Below are 18,647 nucleotides of genomic sequence, written 5' to 3' on the forward strand. Positions count from 1 at the left end.
CATCCTAAATTTCACCACACTTAGTCCTTCACCTAGCCCGCCAGTCTCCTCTGTCCATGGAATTCTCCAGGCAAGAATATTGGAGCGGGGGAGCCATTCTTTTCTCCAAGGGATCTTCCCTACCTAGGAATCGAGCTCGGGGCTCCTGCTTTGGAGGCAGATTCTTTACCATCTGAGTCACTAGGCAAGTGCCATATTTTTCAGACAAACTGCTAATGCATTGCCTTGGTTAACAATTTGCCCAGATTCTCTCCTTCACTGAGCGTCTGTGTCCTCTGTACTGGCAGTCTCCACAGAGGTGACCCAGGAGAGGGTAAGAACTTAATATTTTGTCTAGAAAATTCTTCTTTATGAAGCCTAATTCTCAGTCTGAACCCACACTCAGGCCACTGCAGACTTGGCTTGAGCCCTGGGAAATGTGGACCAGCCCTGGCTTCAGGGAAATGATCTCGGGAGGTAGCCACCCAAAGCTGTGGGAACCACCATCAAGTTACCCATGGTCTCTGACTCCGGCCTTGTGGTGTGACACTGGTAACTTGGCCTCTGTCTTATTTTCAAAACACGGTCCCACGTTGCTCTTCTAGATTCCTGGTGTCCAGCTCAGACTCAGTTCTAGAAATGTGCCTCTGCTTTGTTCTCAAAAATTGTCCCGATTAGGCCAGGATTAGGGATGAAATCAACATCACTGCAGAGAAGGCAATGGAAATCCACTCCAGTACTCTTGCCTGGAAAATCCCATGGATGGAGGAGCCTGGTAGGCTGTAGTCTATGGGGTCACGAAGAGTCAGACATGACTGAGCAACTTCACTTTCACTTTTCACTCTAATGCACTGGAGAAGAAAATGGCAACCCACTCCAGTGTTCTTGCCTGGAGAATCCCAGGGACGGGGGAGCCTGGTGGGCTGCCGTCTATGGGGTCACACATAGTCGGACACCACTAAAGCGACTTAGCAGCAGCAGCAACACCGTTGACTTCGAACACTCCTTGGAAGGACTGATGCTGAAGCTGAAGCTACAGTATTTTAGTCATTTGATGGGAACAGACTACTCATTGGAAAAGTCCCTGATGCTGGGAAAGACTGAGGGCAGAAGGAGAAGAGGGCATCAGAGGATGAGATGGCTGGATAGAATCCCTGATGGACATGAACTTGGGCAAACTTTGGGAGATGATGAGGAACAGGGAGACCTGGTGAGCTGGGGTCACAAAGTCCATGGGGTCGCAAAGACTCAAACATGACTGAGGAACTGGACAACAACAAGAGGGATGTATTTGAACCTGCAGCCATACGGACAGTGTTTCATGCCACCATTTTTTCAAATTCATCCACACTAGACTTGGTAAATCTCCACTTCCTGGACATGTGGCTCTTCTGGCGGCCAGGGAACTTGAACTTGGCCCGGCAGAGGGCCTCAATCACATGCTCCTTGTCCTTCAGCTTGGTGGGGATGGACGTTATGACTTGGCCAATGTGGACCCTGACCACTGTACCCTAGGGCTTTCCAAAGGCACCACACATACCTGTCTGAAGCCTATCAACTCCAGCACAGGACAGCATCTTATTGATACAGAGGACACGATGAGGTGGAGCCACACCAGGATGTGAAACCACCTTTGCCACAGCTTTTCACCATGTGCTTGCTCAACAAATAAAGGAAGCCCCCAGGGCTTCGAAGGAAAGCTACTCATGCTTACCTCACACCATGTGGCCACAGACAGGGAACTCATCCACCTCTGCCTTCTTCCGCCCCAGGTCAAAGAAGTAGATCTTAGTATCTGAGACGCCTTGGCAAAAGGGAGACTTTCGGTATGGCTTTTTCTTTTTTTTTTTTTTCAATTATTTTTATTAGTTGGAGGCTAATTACTTCGCAACATTGCAGTGGGTTTTGTCATACATTGACATGAATCAGCCATGGAGTTACATGTATTCCCCATCCCGATCCCCCCACCCACCTCCCCCCCGACCCGATTCCCCTGGGTCCTCCGGTATGGCTATATGGTATGTCAGTATGCTTTTTCTTACAATACCCATAATACAGTGCGGGGCAGCAGCCCATGGGACACCAGAAACTTTGGTGGTGTGGCAAAGGCAATTCTCTACTTTTTGGAGCTGTGGAGCTTCTGGTGGCCAGGAAACTTGAACTTGGACCTGGAGAAGGCCTCAATCACATGCTCCTTGTTTTTGCAGCTTGGTGCAGAGGGCTATTATGACTTGGCCAAGTCCTAACAATCTCCATGCTGCAAACGTCCATTCTATCCCCCTGGGTCCCTGCCTGGATTAAAGAATCAGCTCCCAAGTCTCTAGAAGGATGGGACTCTTCCCTCCTCTGGTCTGTACCTCCCTGAAGCTGCCAGTTGCCAAAACATCTAGCCTAGTGGCTGGAAACTTGAAATCAGTGACAGTTGAATATGGCTCTCTGGATAGAGCCTCACACTAGTGGAACATCATTTTTTTTTTTTTTTCTTGTTTAAATTGAAGTATAATTGATTTGCAATGTTGTGTTACTTTCAAGTGTACAACAAATTGATGTAGGTACACATATACATCTACTCTTTCTCAGATTCTTTTCATTACAGGTTATTACAAGATACTGAATATAGTTCCCTGTGCTATACAATAGATCCTTGTTGCTTATCTCTTTATATGTAGAAGTGTGTATATGTTAATCTGAAACTCCTAATTTAACCTTCCCTCTCCTCCCTTTCCCTCTTGGTAACCATTCGTTTGTTTCCTTTTTAATTTATTTTATTAAAGTATAGTTGATTTATAATATTAATCTCTACTGTGTAGCAAAGTGATTTGGTTATATATACATTCTTTTTCATATTTTTTGATTATGATTTATCACAGATATTGAATACAGAGTTCCCTGTGCTATACAGTAGGACCTTGTTATGCATTCTCTATATAATAGTTTGCATCTGCTAATCCCAAACTCCCACTCTATCCCTTCACCACTCCCCCTCTGTCTTGGCAGCCACAAGTCTGTTTTCTATGTCTGTGAGCCTGCTTCTGCTTTTGTAGATAAGTTCATTTGTGTCATCTCCACATATAAGTGATATCAAAGGGAATTTGTCTTTCTTTTGCTTCTTATTATCTCCTGGATACTGGCAACAGTTAACTAGATTGAGAATCTTAATCTACTTGGCTACTATTGGCTTGACCTCCTTTGAGTCTCCATAGCTAAATTCACTTCCCTATTCTTTCCCCTCCCTACCCATTCTTCACCTTGTCAGGCAAGTCTACCCTGAAGTTCTGACCTGCAGATAAGAAGGTGTGTCAGGCCATGAAGGATGACAAGAACATTGCACCAGCTCCCAAGGGACCTAAAGACTGCAGGCCAATTAGCAGAATAAAGAGAGTAAATTGATTTGAACAGATACAAACATTAAGAAAATATTCTCCATACTCATTTTGTATCTTTTTATTCCCTGACCAAATTAATTAAGTCAGAGAAAATTCAGTGTTGATATGCTCTAAGTTAATCAAATGTATCTTTAAGCAGTTAAGAGATCCCTAATAGAGTTAAGAACTGCAAATGAGTATATCAAGAGCAAAACAGAAACAGAGGCTTCCTGGTATGAAAACAAAAGCTCAAAATGAAATCAAAATCAGAAATGCCTCTCTACATCTGGACATTGGCCCGTAAGAAGGACCAAGATAAAGACACCAGCTGATGAAAAACAGATACCAGCTTTCTCTGCAGGAAAAACACACTGTCATGTCAACCAAACGTAAGAAGAAAATGTTCTATGGAACATGCAAACCTCCTGAAAAGAGTTATCGCTCCCATCAGACCTTTGGATGAGATCTGACTCAGTGGTAACTGGTGCCATGCAGGCTTTTCAACTGTTTCCAGGAAGTTGTAAGTCTGAGCCATGATCAGTCTTTGCACTAAATTTTATCCACTGTCAAACATTTTAGAAAGGTCCACACCATAGCAAGATAGACCACTCATTATATTTCATTTTCATTTTATTTTGAACCATAGACAACCTATGATAATTTTATTAGAAAAGTGAAAGTGTTGCTCAATCATGTCCAACTCTTTGCGACTCCCTGGACTGTAGCCTGCCAGGTTCCTCTGTCCATAGGATTCTCCAGGCAAGAAGACTGGAGTGGGTTGCCATTTCCTCCTCCAGGGGATCTTCCCTACCCAGGGATCCAGTGCAGATCTCCTAGCATTGCAGGTAGAGTCTTTACCATCTGAGCCACCAGGGAAGCCCAATTTTCATTAGAGAAAGATCCTAATTTGTAATTATTTTTAAGTTTGAAAGACAAACACATCTTTCAGTTTATCTTCAACTACTCTGTGGGGCAACTCACTTCTTTTTTTTTTTTTCTTTTATATTTATTTTAAGTGGAGTATAATTGCTTTACAATGTTAGTTTTTGCTGTACTACAATGTGAATCAGCTATATGTATTCATATCTCTCCTCTCTCTTGAGACCCCCGCCCCATCCTGCCCCTCTAGGTTATCACAGAGCACCAAGCCAAGCTCTCTGTGCTATATAGCAGGCTCCCACTAGCTATGTCTTACAAATGGTAGTGTAGTGTATATACATCAATCCTCATCTCCCAATGAGTCCCACCCTCTCCCCCCATAGCGTCCACAAGTCTGTTGTCTACTTCTGTGTCTCTATTCCTGTCCTGCAAATAGGTTCATCAGTACCATTTTCCCAGATTCCACATATATGTGGTGGTGTTGTTTCATCACTAAGTGATGTCTGACTTTTTTGCAACTCCATGGACTGTAGCCCATCAAGTTTCTCTGTCCATGGGATTTCCCAGGCAAGAATACTGGAATCTGTTGCCATTTTCTGCTCCAGGGGATCTTCTCAACCAAGCGATAAAACCCGCATTAACTGCATTGGCAGTTAGATTGGCAGGCAGATTCTTTAGCTCTGAGCCACCAGGGAAGCCCCAATAAACATGCTATATTCTATATTTGTTTTTTCTCTGACTTACTTCACGCTGAATTACAGACTCTAGATTCATCCATAACTCACTTCTAATCTTGTGCTTTCCTCTCCTCTGAGGATAACAGACATGTGGAAATCCTGGGATGACCCACTCTCCTTATCTTCTCAGCTACAGAACAGTATGAGGAACAGTAGCTAACCCACTGTTTAGACAGAGAATCTTAATTCACTAGAAATTAATAATGGTTCTCACACTGCATGTTTCTCACATCACATTTCAGCATGTCATCATTATTATCCAACTATAATGATACAAATGTCTGACTGCCTGAGTCTGAGGCATTCTCCATCATTCCTTTATATTTCCCTAAATCCCAGACTCAACAGATTTATCTCCTCACTACTCACCAGCATGGAAAACTGACCCCTTTTCTAGTGCTTCCACTCCCCCATTGGTTCCTTTATTACCAAAATTCCTAAGAAATGCTTACATGCCATAAATGCTTAAAAAGATAATAAAGTAACATTATTATATGTTTGCATCATGCATTCATTACAAAGTACTTTTACATCCCTAATCTCCTTTTAACTTTGTTTCTCATAAGAACACTGAAATATGAACACCAGGTATTATCAATACCAAATTGAAAATTCTAAAATTCAAGCTAAGAATAGTAACAACCACTAATGACTTGCCTGAGATGACAAATACCATCATAGAAAGGCCAGGTCTAAAACCCAGATCTTTAGATTCCATTCCCTACATATTTCTCTAATGCTGGCATTCAACCAATGATGAAAGAATAAATGCCCTGAGGTAGTTAATGGCAGTGGAATCGTGTTCTGGATTCCTATAATAAAGTAGCAATGTACGAAGAATAAAGTGCTTCCCTCTGAGAACCTGGATTTCTCTATGACAGATGTGATGTGATTTATAAGGAACAAATATATTTGGTCATTCAGATGACCAAAATACGTTTCTGAAAGATATTTGGTCTTCATCCACAGTTCCTGCCTTATGGCTCCCCAAACCCTTGGAATTTCCTGAGTAATATGAGTGAAGGGAGCATCTTTTATAGTATTTGGTCTCTTGTCCCCAGTTCCTGAAACTCCTTCAGCGCCATAAAGGTGAAATGGGTGTCTTGTTATTCACAACAAGCCCCTTCACACCACAACTGGGTTTATGTTAATGAAGGTCACTTTTGGAACCCACCTAAGGAGGGGGGCTGGTTGTCAAGGGAACTCATCATGAACAGAGGATTGGAAGTTCCAGTCTCAGTCCCTGGATCTCCAGGGAGAGGAGAATGGCTAGAGGTTGAATCAAATACCAATGGTCAATGTGCTAATCAATCATGCTGACACAATAAAACCATCATAAAACACCCAAAGGATGAGGTTCAGAGAACTTCCAGGTTGTGGAAACAGGGTGCTTCTGCTTGCCACCAAGCAAGGCCCCAAGGTCCCCAAGAACAGAAGCTCCTTTGTTGGGGACATTGCCCTATGTAACTCTTCATCAGGCTGTTGATCTGTATCCTCTAATAGCCTTTGTAATAAATCAGTAATGGAGCGAGTAAATGGATTCCTTGAGTTCTGTGAGCAATTCCAGCAAACTCACAGAATGCAAGAAGGAGGTCGTAGGAACCTCTGATTTATATAGGGTCAGTCAGAAGTCAATCAGGATAAGACCTGGACTTGCGACTGGCAGTCTGAGCTGGAGGGAGTCACTGGAATCTCTAATGCATAGTCAGTCAGTCAAAAGCATAAGCCATAACTTGGGCTTGCCACTGATGTTTGAAGTGGACAGCAGTCTTAGTGGACTGAGTCCTTGGTGTGCATGCTAAGTCGCTTCAGTTGTGTCCTTCTCTTTGCGACCCCATGAACTGTAGCCCACCAGGCTCCTCTGTCCATGAATACTAGGTAAGAATACTAGAGTTGGTTGCCATGCCTTTCTCCAGGGCATCTTCTTGACTCAGGGATCAAACCTGAATCTTTTAGTCCTTGGAATCTGATGCTAATTCCAGGTATGTAGTGTCAGAATTGAGTTGAATTGTAAGACCGCCAGTGGGTGTCTCAGAATTGCTTGGTGGTGTGGGGAAGTCTCTAGTCATACACATTGGAATTGGGCCCAAGAACCCATTTAATAGCAACCAAAATAAAGGGACTAGTCTTATTTCTCCTTCCTAAGAGGGCCATAAAGGCACTCAAAGGGAACTACAGTGCTGCAGGAAATCCTAGATCCTGCATGTCTGTACTCTATTTTTTCTCTCTCAAATAACTACAAAAAGAAATTTTCCATTTCCTTTCAGAATAATCATCTAAGGGAAGTAAAAAACTTAAAATGGTTTCAAGATGACTGATATAAATTAACAATAAATCACCAGAACCCATGATTTTTCAAGAAGGAAAAAAAAAGAATAAATAATAATACACTGGAAATCAGATGGGCCAGGTTTCACATGTCAGCCCTCCACTTGCAATCTCTAGACTCATGAGTAAGTTATTTAGCCCATCTCAGTTCTGTTTTACCTATGAAATGAAGAGCATGGTAACCATCACACAGAGTTGCTACAAGGATAAAGTGAGCTAACACGTGAAAAAACTAAGACAGATAGTGCAGATCAACACATGGCTTCCCAGGTGGTGTTAGTGGTAAAGAATCTGCCTGCCAATGCAGAAGACATAAGAGACACAGGTTTGATCCCTGGATCGGGACGATCCCCTGGAGGAGGGCATGAAAACCCACTCCAGTGATTTTGCCTGGAGAATCCCGTGGACAGAGAAGCCTGGCGGGCTATAGTCCATGGGGTCGCTAACAATCCTGAAACAGCTTAGCACGCATGCACTGGTTAGCACATGGAGTGCATTTGTCCAGAGCTGAAATACTAAAATTTCCTAGCATCTCTTTTGGTTAGACACAGCCATGAGATTCTGTCCTGATCACTGGCACATCAGCAGGAGTCTGTCCATATTCTTCTGTTTCCTCTCCATCCTATAGGGATTCTGGATCAAAACTGGGTTACTTGGCCATCAGCTAAGGCTCTTCAAGCAGAAGAGTCTGAGAACTAGATGGCACTGTGTGGCCACCAGCCAGCCTTAAACTACTCACCTAATTTCAAATTACTGCTTGAGATAAATAAGTACTTATTTGGTTAAGCCCCTGTGTCAGAATTGGAGAAATTTGATAATAAAGCCACGGGGAATCATAAGAGGTCCAAAGTTTAGCCAAACACAAGTCTGACAGTATGAACCAACACTGGCTTGGCAAAGATCTATGCCCGCCAAACATTAGTCTCTTTAGTTTCCTTCAGTTGAAATGGTACGTGTTTGGAAAATGACTCCCATCATATTGGTAAGTAAAAAAGCTGAATTACCGAAAGCCATAGATGGTACATAGATGAATCTAAATTTTGTTAGGAGAAAAAAAAAAAAATTGCTGTGTGAATGTCCAGAAGCTCGGAGGATTCTGTTAAGCACATTACTCAGAAGGAAAATAAAAATGTGTATTTTCATTTTAACAAAGTCATTTTGACAAAACTGCTTCAAAATGTCCTGCTGGGTTTCCCACGGGCCAAGGGTATGTTGGATCCAGGCCAAGTGGAAGCCTATGGCCACCAGAGAAACTGGAAATGAGTGTCTGTTTGAGGTGCACTAATTATGTGATTCTTTACATACGGCGTTGAGTGGATATTTTGAGGAAAAATGACTCATCTAGTTTGTGATGTATATCACGTGACTATACAGCACAATGTAAGGGAATGGTAGGCTGACCGTGTTTTTATTACACCAAAGAAAAATATTTCTCAGATTATATTAGCACAGCTGTGGTTTCTAACATTCCTGCTACTTCCCCACTCATTTCCAAAGAAATTTATGCTCTTTCTGGGCAAAAATATGTTTTAAGCCAAGGGAAAGTGAAAGTCGCTCAGTCATGTCCGATTCTTTGCGACCCCCATGGACTATATCCATGGAATTCTCCAGCCCAGAATACCAGAATACTGGAGTGGGTAGCCATTCCCTTCTCCAGGGGATCTTCCCAAATCAGGGACTGAACCCAGGTCTTCTGCATTGCAAGAGGATTCTTTACCAGCTAAGCCACCAGGGAAGCCCAAGAATTTTGGAGTGGGTAGCCTATCCCTTCTCCAGCGGATATTCCCAACTCAGGAATCGAACCGGGGTCTCCTGCACTGCAAGTGGATTCTTCACCAGCTGAGCTACTAGGGAAGCCCCCACATAGTATTTATTTGGTATTATCTACAAAGATGGACCATACAGGCTTCAAAGAGACAGGCAGAGCAAGGAGTTGATTCCAACCAGGGGATGAAGGGATCCTGAAGTATTTTCAAAGTGGGAACACCTACCAACACACCTTCCCCTCCAAACACAGACACACAGAATATTCTAGAAAACCCATATAAAGATTAAAATTCAGCCCTTCATGTCTAAAGGGTGCATTCGTGCATGCTCAGTTGTGTCCAACTCTTTGCGACCCCATAGACTATAGCCCACCAGGTTCCTCTGTCCATGGAATCAGTCAAGAACACTGGAGTGAGTTGCCATTTCCTACTCCAGGGGACCTAAGGATTGAACCCTCATCTCCGGAAGCTCCTGCATTGGCAGGTGGATTCTTTATCACTGTACCACCTCGTACCTAATAATAATCAAGAAGTATCTCATCAAAATACATTTATAGAGCCATTTGGAAACAACTACATCAAACTGTCCTGCTTGGTCTCCTGTAGATCAAGCCAGAGCAGAGCAGTGGTCCAGCCCAGGTGGGATGTTTCCAAGGAGATCTTGGTAACCGTGAGCAGCTAGAAATGAACATCTACACTGAGTGCAAAGCACTGTACGAGGCACAAAAATGAGTTTCCACAAAACCTCACAAGATAGTATTGAGATCAGCAAATAATTTTAGAAAACTGTGATAGATAATTATCCAGATAATTGCATAGGAGGTGAAACTGAATGAATTAAAGCCAGGCTTCCCAGGTGGCTCAGTGGTAACCAATCTGCCTGCCAAGCAGGAGACGCTGAAGATGCAGGTTTGAACCCTGGATCAAGAAGATCCCCTGGTGGAGGAAATGGCCACTCCAGTATTCTTGCCTGGACAATCCTATGGACAGAGAAGCCTGGTGAACTACGGTCCTATGGGTTCCCAAAAGAGTCGGGCATGACCTGGCGACTAAACAGCAGCAGATAATAAAGCCATGGGATGTTATAAGATGTACAAATAAGAAGCCACTAACTGTAATTACAAAACATACACCATCTCTACAGGGCCTCTGTGTACCCTCCAACCTTGATTCAGGACCTATTACTTTCCACATCAAACACATAATCTTGGATTGCACCTCGGCAACAACAATAAAAGCAGTGGATAAAAATGGGCAAAGGAATAATACCAATAATAATGGTGGCTAACTTATATTGAGCCTTTAGGGGAGACATATAACATGTAATTAAAATAAATACATTAAAATACATAATTAAAAGTGTAATATAAAGCTATACATCTCAGTTAGAGAAGGAGTGATATAGCATTATTTTGTTGAAATAAAGGGAAAGGAGAGATGTTATACTCAATTGACAACATGGAGCCCAGCTCACTCACCTGCATTTCTGCCTAATGAGCACATGCCACTTTCTTCCCACCGGAAGCATGAATGAAGCCTAACAATTAACTGACAATTTAGCTAGCTTCCTGATAACAAACTAGAATTCTTTCACTAAGAAATAAGAGGGCCCAGGGATATATACCCTTTGTGTTGCTGCAAACTGATTTTCCAGGGTTTCTATAAATTAATTAGTCATTTCAGAATCTCATCAGAAGAATATATATGTAACTTTTTTTTTCAAGTCCACCCATTAAACTGGTTCAGGCCTTTGGAACGACTGTGCACACACAGTGATAGAATGGCTTAACTCTTTCTAAGGAAAAAGCACTTTTCCTTTATTATTCAGGGATGGTTCCTTGATCTCGCAGCTGGCAGGGAGAGACACAGAATTCATGCTCATGCACTTGAAAAGGACAATGTTTCCTGCTATCTTACTGCTGCAACTTACAGATAAGATGGGAGGTTAGTTTGTATTTCTTTAATCATTTCTTTTCTTCAAATCTATTTCCTAGCACAGAGTCAGTTAGTATGACTGAAAGCCTTCATCTATAAAATCCTATTTTGGATTTCTTTAAATATTTTTCTATTTGATGAGCTGTTAAAGGAGATTGCTTTCTTATCTCATCTTTATTTCATAGCAAGTTGGTATCAGTTTTTGCACAAAGACGATACTGCAAATTGGCTTACTCAACCTCAATTCCACCCTTTTTCTAGCTTCCTGCTAAAGCTCGACTGCTTTAAAAAAAAAAAAAAAAAAAAAACTGCCCCTCTTGGATTCTCTGCAACTAGTGTTCTGGATGCAAATTAATCTTACCCATTAGATGCACTTGAAGAAGGTCTGGAGGGATGAGGTGAGTTGAAACAACTTCTGGGGCCCCTTTCTGCTAATGGCAGTGGCCACTGGGTTCTTCTAATCTCTAAACCACAATTATGGCGGTAACTTCTTGTTCTAAGTAATTTCAGGGGCCACCTAATGACTCCTACTCCACCATTGACCTAATGATTTCTAGGGCTCCCTAGAAATAAAGATTTGCTTTCTTTCCCCCTAACTTGCTACATAGATGCTCTGTGCTGTCCTAAGTTGCTTCAGCTGTGTCTGACTCTGCAGCCCCATAGACTGTAGCTCCCCAGGCTCCTCCGTCCATGGGATTTTCCAGGCAAGAATACTGGAGTGGGTTGTCATGCCCTCTTCCAGGGGATCTTCCCAACCCAGGGAGCAAACCCGTATCTCCTGTGTCTTCTGCACTGCAGGCAGATTCTTTACCACTAAGCAACCGGGAAAGTCCATTGCTACATAGATCTATTTTAATAAAACATTTGATTTCAGTGCTTGGAAAACCACAGGGGAAAACACTAAGGGAGCAAAGCTTGATTTAGACCACTTCAAAAGTGGTCAGATACTCTCTCTCCGTCACCACCACTCCACCACTCCTCCACTTCAGAGCAGTAATCTAACCACAGCATTAAGATTCACAAGCTCTAAGAAGCAACCTCTGACCATATGGACCCCACTCCCCAAGAGCAATACCAGCCTTAAGAAAACACTCCAGTATTGCAAATCTTCAAGATCATTCCACAGCCAACCTCAAAACACTAGAATTCCACAACTCCCTGACCTCGCCTCCTTCTCTACTTGCCTCCTCCAGTCTCATACGACTCAAATCAGAAGCTCTAGGAAATCTGTTATTCTATACTATCCTACTGCTGCCCCTGTATCACCATTTGACTTCTCCCCACCCACCCCACCCCGCACACAACATGACAGTTATAAAGGGAAGAATTTATAATTAAGAAGAGAATACGAACTTCTCTGGCAGTCCAGTGGTTAAGAATCTGCCTGCTAAGGCAGGGGACACAAGTTTGATCCCTGGTCCGGGAAGATGCCACAGGGCAACTAAGCCTGTGAGTCACAATGACTGAAGCCTGCATGCCTAGAGCTGGTGATGAGCAATGAGAGAAAGCAACAAAAACCCAGCACAGTCATAAGTAAATAAATAATTTTTTTTAGAAGAAAGAAGATGAAAAGAAGTAGCTCCGATTAGTAAGAAAAGGTCAATGACCCCTTTCCTATGATATCAAGACATATAAGAAACTATATTGAAAGGCAGTAAACTCTTTACTAACCTGGGGGAAGAGAGAATAAGTTGAATTGTCAATGGTGAATGAGTATAAAAACTCCCCATCATACCACAGGCTTTTCCCCATGGGGGAATTCATTTTAGTCATAGCAAAGAGATGGGCGGGGTCACAGCAGTCTTCCATCTGTTTCCTAGGAGAGAAAACGGAGAGAGAAAAGAACAGCAGGTTAAGTGAGCAGCAGACTCATTCACTTGTCATTCCCACAGAGATGTGCAGCCTTACCTCAGCACCAGCTCACAAAAGCATCTGTGTCTCCAGGGTGATTAGACAACTATTCATTCACCCTTCCAGCCATCAGAATGCATGACTGGAATATTTCACAATGTTTTAAAAAGTTTCAGAAGAAAAGACATCAGGTGGTAGGATTGTAAATTGGTGCAACCACTATGGAAAACAGTATGGAGATGCCTGAGAAAATTAAGACTAGAACTACCATGTGACCCAGCTATTCCACTTCTGGGTATTTATCACATGCGCACAAAAACACTAGTTTGAAAAGAAGATATATGCACTCCCTATGCTCACTACAGCATTAAAGTTGTCCCTTGGTATCTGCAGGGAACTGGTCCCAAGATCTGCCTCAGATACTAAAACCCACAGATGCTCAAGTCCCACAGTCAGCCCTCCATATCTGAAGTTCTGCATCCATGGATTCAACCAACCTCACATTGTGTGGTACTATATGTATTTATTGGAAAAAAAAAAAAAAACAAACATGTAGAAGTGAACCTTATGGCAGTTCGAACCCATATCGTTCAAGGGTCAACTGAATTAACAATCACGTAATCATGTGCATGCTCAGTCGTGTCCGATTCTTTGCGAGTCCACAGACTGAAGGACTGTAGCCCGCCAGGTTCCCCTGTCCATGGGATTTCCCAGCCAAGAATATTGGAGTGGGTTGACATTTACTTCTCCAGTATTTACAACAGCCAAGATATAAAAACAACTTAAGTGCCCATTGATGGACGAATGGATTAAGAAGATGTGCTACACCATAGAATACTACTCAGTCATGAAAAAGAATGAAATTCTGCCATCTGCAACAACACGGATGACCCTTGAAGGTATTATGCTTAGTGACATAAGTCAGACAGAGAAAGACTGATTTCATTCACAGGTGGAATCTACAAAAGTGAACGAAAAACCAAAATAAAACAAAAACAAACTCAGAGTTATAGAGATCAGATTAGTGGTTACCAGAAGGGAAAGAGGCTGGGGGATGGGTGAAATGAGTGAAGGGGGTCACCTCTCTTCTTCCCCTCTGGTGATGGATGGTAATTAGATTTGTGGGGGTAATCAATTTGTAGTGTATACAGATGCCAAATTATAAGGCCGTACACCTGAAACTGATATAACTAAACAGAAACAAAGGAAAATATCAGCTCTCATATGCAGCTGAGATGTGTCTGAAAGCAAAAATAATCATCGTAATTGCAGACTGATGGATTTAAATATCCAAGGCTTGGATGGCTAACATCTCTTCATGGTGATGTAACCATCAAGAGGTGACTTTCAGAGATCAGGGACTTTAGGAGAGCTGTACAGAGTAGGACATACACAGATTGGCCTTAAAAAGGTACACCCCCCAAAACTGAGGATGTGATCCAAGAATGAGCCCTGGGAAATCTCTGGGAACAGAAAATGAATGAGATGAGGGATGTGATTTCAGGCACTGACAAAGCAACCTGCATTCCAACTGGTAAATCTCGTGAGCTTTTCCGGTTCTTGTTTGGTCTGACCTCTCAGTAGGGTGGGACACAGCTGAGCAGAGGAAGGAGCTGAGAAGTCTCACTCCTTCCTCACTCCCTTTATCTCTGAAATACCAGGGTCTCCTGGGTCTCCCCAACATACCTCCCTGGGATGGCTCACAGCTGTTCCTCTGCTGGTCCCTTACAGGGAGGGCACTATTCTATAAGCCAGTCTTCACATTCTCCTCAAATTCAAAGCCTGTCAGAAACCAACTCTGTTTCCTCACTGAGCTTTCAGGAATAAAAGAGCTTATTTCCCAGTCCCACTTCTAGAAGGACCAATAAAACAAACTGCTGACATAAACCACTTCTGAATGGTGCCCCCAAGTAGACTTGCCGGCTCAGACATCTTTAGCCACCAGCAGTACCCAAGCTTGGAGCTGAAAAGTGGCAGGTAATTGGAATATAGTCATGTTTGGTCTCACAGGGTTGGTTCCATAACCCCCCTCCTCCTAAATACCAGACCCCAAGGATGCTCAAGTCCCTTACATAAAACAGCAGTGTTTGCAGATAACCTACACACTTCTTGCCCTGTACCTTAAATCATCTCTAGATTACTTATCATACCTAATTCAACACAAGCATTATGTAAATAATTATAAAGACAATGTAAATGCCATTAAATAGTGACCAATGTGCAGCAAATTCAAATTTGCTTTTTAGATCTTTTGGCATTTTTAATTTTTTCAAATACTTTCTATCCACCCATCAGTTGAATCCTTGGATGCGAAATCTGAGGATGAGGATTTGCAGGGTTTTACTTGGGTTCAAAACCTGGTTCTGCAGCTTACTAACTGTATAACCCTAGAAGGTTACTGTGCTTCAGAAATGGTCTCAGAAAGTATTCTTGGGAATTCCCCCAAGGACATACAGGTGCAGCATGTAGTCCAAGTTCAAGCTCAACGCAGAGACAAATAAACTGAATCACAGCCTGGGGTTCTTCCCGCCACCTGATGCCTTCTCTGGTGCTTTTTGGTTGGCACCTGGGGAACTTCACAAAGGTTTTAGCAGAAAGGACAGGGTTGGGGTCTGGGGAAGCTGGCCTTCTTCTTTCACATTTGCTTGCATCTGTGTCCCTCTTGCTCCTACATCATCATCCCATTTTCCCCCAAGTGCCCCTCCTCTCTTGCCTCCTCTATGATCAATAATTCTTACTGTGTTTCATTACCCAAAAGGCAGCCTGAACAGAGGCAAGGAAATTTTACAGTGAATTGCCTTCATTTTCTCAAAAGAGCATCCTGGGTACTATCGTCAGTTAACACAGAACGAGACATGGCTTAAGACTGTCTTTAAAAATGAGAATGGCGGACTTCCCTGGTGGTCCAGCAGTTGCGAGTCCACCTGCCAATGTGAGGGACATGGGTTCAATCCCTGGTCTGGGAACTAAGATCTCACATGCCTCGGGGAAAGTGAGCCTGTGCCCTGCAGCCGGAGAAGCCCCAATGCAGTGAGAAGCCCACGCACCATAACTAGAGTAGCCACCCACTCACTGCAGAGGGGAAACTAGAGAAAGCCCTTACACAGCAACGAGACCCAGCACAATCAGTGATGAAATAAAATAACAAATAAAAATTAGGAGAATTATCTTAGGCATGACTCTGAACTTTGTGAGGTGAGGAGAATTTTTGAGCCCTTAATCCTTTTCTGGTTACATGGAAATAACCAGAAATGGAATACCTTTCAGTTCTTAGAGTGGTCCTAAGAGATAATTAAGGGAATACATGGGCTTTCCTGGTGTCTCAGAAGGTAAAGATTCTGCCTGCAGTGCAGGAGACCTGGGTTCAATCCCTGGGTCAGGAAGACGCCCTGGAGAAGGAAATGGCAATCCACTCCAGTATTCCTGCCTGGAGAATTCCATGGACAGAGGAGCCTGGCAGGCTACAGTCCATGTGGTCTCAAAGAGTCAGACACGACTGAGCGACCAGCACTAACTATTATTAGTCCCAATTCACATCTGAGGAAACGGTATTAGGGCGACTGAGGGACATGCTCTTTCCTCTCTGCAAGGCTGACTATTCAGGACTATTCTGACTCACCCTTACCTTTCTCTTCCCTAAAGAAATGCTTTCTAAACACCAGCCAAACAAGCCAGTGCCTTCCTAGATCTTTCTCTACTTAACTCTCACAGTGAGTGACCTTGGAGTTACATGGCTTTAGGATTTTTTTTTTTTTTCAGTAATTTAACTTGGGGCACATAACTAGTGAAGCAGGGTTGAGCTTGGCTTTGCTCCCAGGTCTTTTCACTTCATGTTTGGTACTTACTTTCAGCCAGACCATAGCTCTCACCTCCAAACCAAGCTAAACTTGCCATTCAGCACAAAGTACTACAGAAAATTCAGAAGAAAAATTTGTCCCAGCTACATAACAAGACCCCATTTAATCTTTATCAGTGTAGAGTGATATGTAAGTGTCCTAGCCACTTACATATCACTTTATACTGGCTTCCTCTTTTCATCCTCAGAAAAAACTAAGATAGAGCTGATTATATTATCCTACATTTACAGATGATGAAACTGAAGCTCGGTCCAAGAGACTTGCTCAAGTCAAGTTCATGAGGTTAATAAATGTTTGCTTAATTAGCGATCAAATTGTCTGTTTAGACGGACTCAAATCCACACCTTTTCCTGCAGCATCATCATGCTCAGGGCAACTATACCTTGAGGAGGAAAACCAAACACTAGACAAAAATAGAAAGCATCACATGCATACAAATACTTTAAAAAATTCAAGAAAGAATTATGAATTCAAATTCATAATAATCATAGCACCATTTGCAGTATGGGAGTACTTCTCTTATAAACTTATGAACTTTTCCCTCTATCCTGCATCCAGAGTGCCTCTGCATCTTCCATCTGTCAAGCCCATTGTCTAGAGGGTGGCTGAAAAGAGACTAAAATGTAGAAGTGTGTTCACCCCCCCCCAAGCCTGAGAAGGGCCCCACAAGCTCACCAGCTATATGGCTATATAACCACAGAAGCAAAAGCAGAAGTGGAAATAGTTCTCCCAGCAGTAGGAGTGGGAATCAGGGTAGTGGTAGCAATGATTTTTACTGAGCTCTTGCTTAACACTGCTAGGTTTGGGGGAAAAGAAAGTTGAGCTTCACCTCCTGCCAACCTGCAGGTGATCCTGGAGAGAAGACACATGCCAGCTTTTAGAATGTTTAACAATTTTTATTCCCACCCCCTTTTTCATGCTTGGCACTGATGCTGCCTATTCTTTGCTTCTCTTTTGCCTGCGAGCAAAGTTCCTTCAGTCGTGTCCAACTCTTTGCGACCCTCTGGACTATAGCCCACTAGGCTCCTCTGTCCATGGGATTCTCCAGGCAAGAATACTGGTGTGAGTTGCCATGCCCTCCTCCAGGGGATCTTCACAACCCAGGGACCAAACCTATGTCTCTTATGTCTCCTGCATTGGCAAGCCTGTTCTTTACCACTAGTGCCACCTAGGAAGCCCAATTTTTGTGGCAGGCAATAAAATCACAGGGTTCAAATGGTAAAAGTAAGTCCATTTTTATGTTCAAGTTTAAATCTTCAGATTATTAATTTTTACCAGTTGAGTGTAAGGTGAGTATTGGAGTTAAAATACAAGTGGTTTTTATTATTTGAATTCAAGCTTCAGCAGAGCTCCTACCAATGACACTATAGTTGCTTTGTGAAGTTAAGTAATTAGGAGCCACATGCTAAAAACTCACTCAGGTTCTCATCGCCTACCAGTGAAAGCCATGCATATCAACAAAGCCAAAAGGACCATATTGGCTTACTGTGCCGAAAGACTGAGAGTCTAATAGACAAATAAGAGTGAAAACCCAATCACTCAGTTAATAACACCCTGTTATAGCAGAAAGCGAAGAAGAACTAAAGAGCCTCTTGATGAAGATGAAAAAGGAGAGTGAAAAAGCTGGCTTAAAACTCAACATTCAAAAAACTAAGATCATGGCATCTTATCCCATCACTTCATGGCAAATAGATGGGGAAAAAATGGAAACAGTGACAGACTTTATTTTCCTGGGCTCCAAAATCACAGCGGACAGTCACTGCAGCCATGAAATCAAAAGACACTTGCTCCTTGGAAGAAAAGTTTTGACAAACCTAAACAGCATATTAAAAAGAAGAGACATCACTTTGCTGACAAAGCTATGAATTTTTCAGTAGTCATGTATGGACGTGAGAGGTGGACCATAAAGAAAGCTGAGCGCTGAATTGATGCTTTTGAACTGTGGTGTTG

General features: G+C 42.7%; 1 protein-coding gene and 1 pseudogene across 2 annotated transcripts in view; both read right to left on the minus strand.

Moving 5' to 3' along the window:
* ST8SIA1 (ST8 alpha-N-acetyl-neuraminide alpha-2,8-sialyltransferase 1) overlaps nt 1–18,647 on the minus strand; it is a 171,605-nt gene that overhangs the window by 102,811 nt on the left and 50,147 nt on the right. Inside the window, exon 2 of one of the 2 annotated variants that reach the window (XM_061125124.1) lies at nt 12,661–12,805. The exons of the other annotated variant lie outside the window; for it this stretch is intronic. Coding sequence (XP_060981107.1) covers nt 12,661–12,805 — 145 coding nt within the window. The remainder of the gene's footprint in view (nt 1–12,660; nt 12,806–18,647) is intronic. 2 annotated transcript variants of the gene reach the window in all.
* LOC133044028 (large ribosomal subunit protein uL16-like) lies at nt 1,299–10,538 on the minus strand (annotated as a pseudogene).

This window comes from Dama dama, chromosome 22 (assembly GCF_033118175.1).
Source record: "Dama dama isolate Ldn47 chromosome 22, ASM3311817v1, whole genome shotgun sequence".
In the NCBI taxonomy this organism is placed as follows: Eukaryota; Metazoa; Chordata; class Mammalia; order Artiodactyla; family Cervidae; genus Dama; species Dama dama.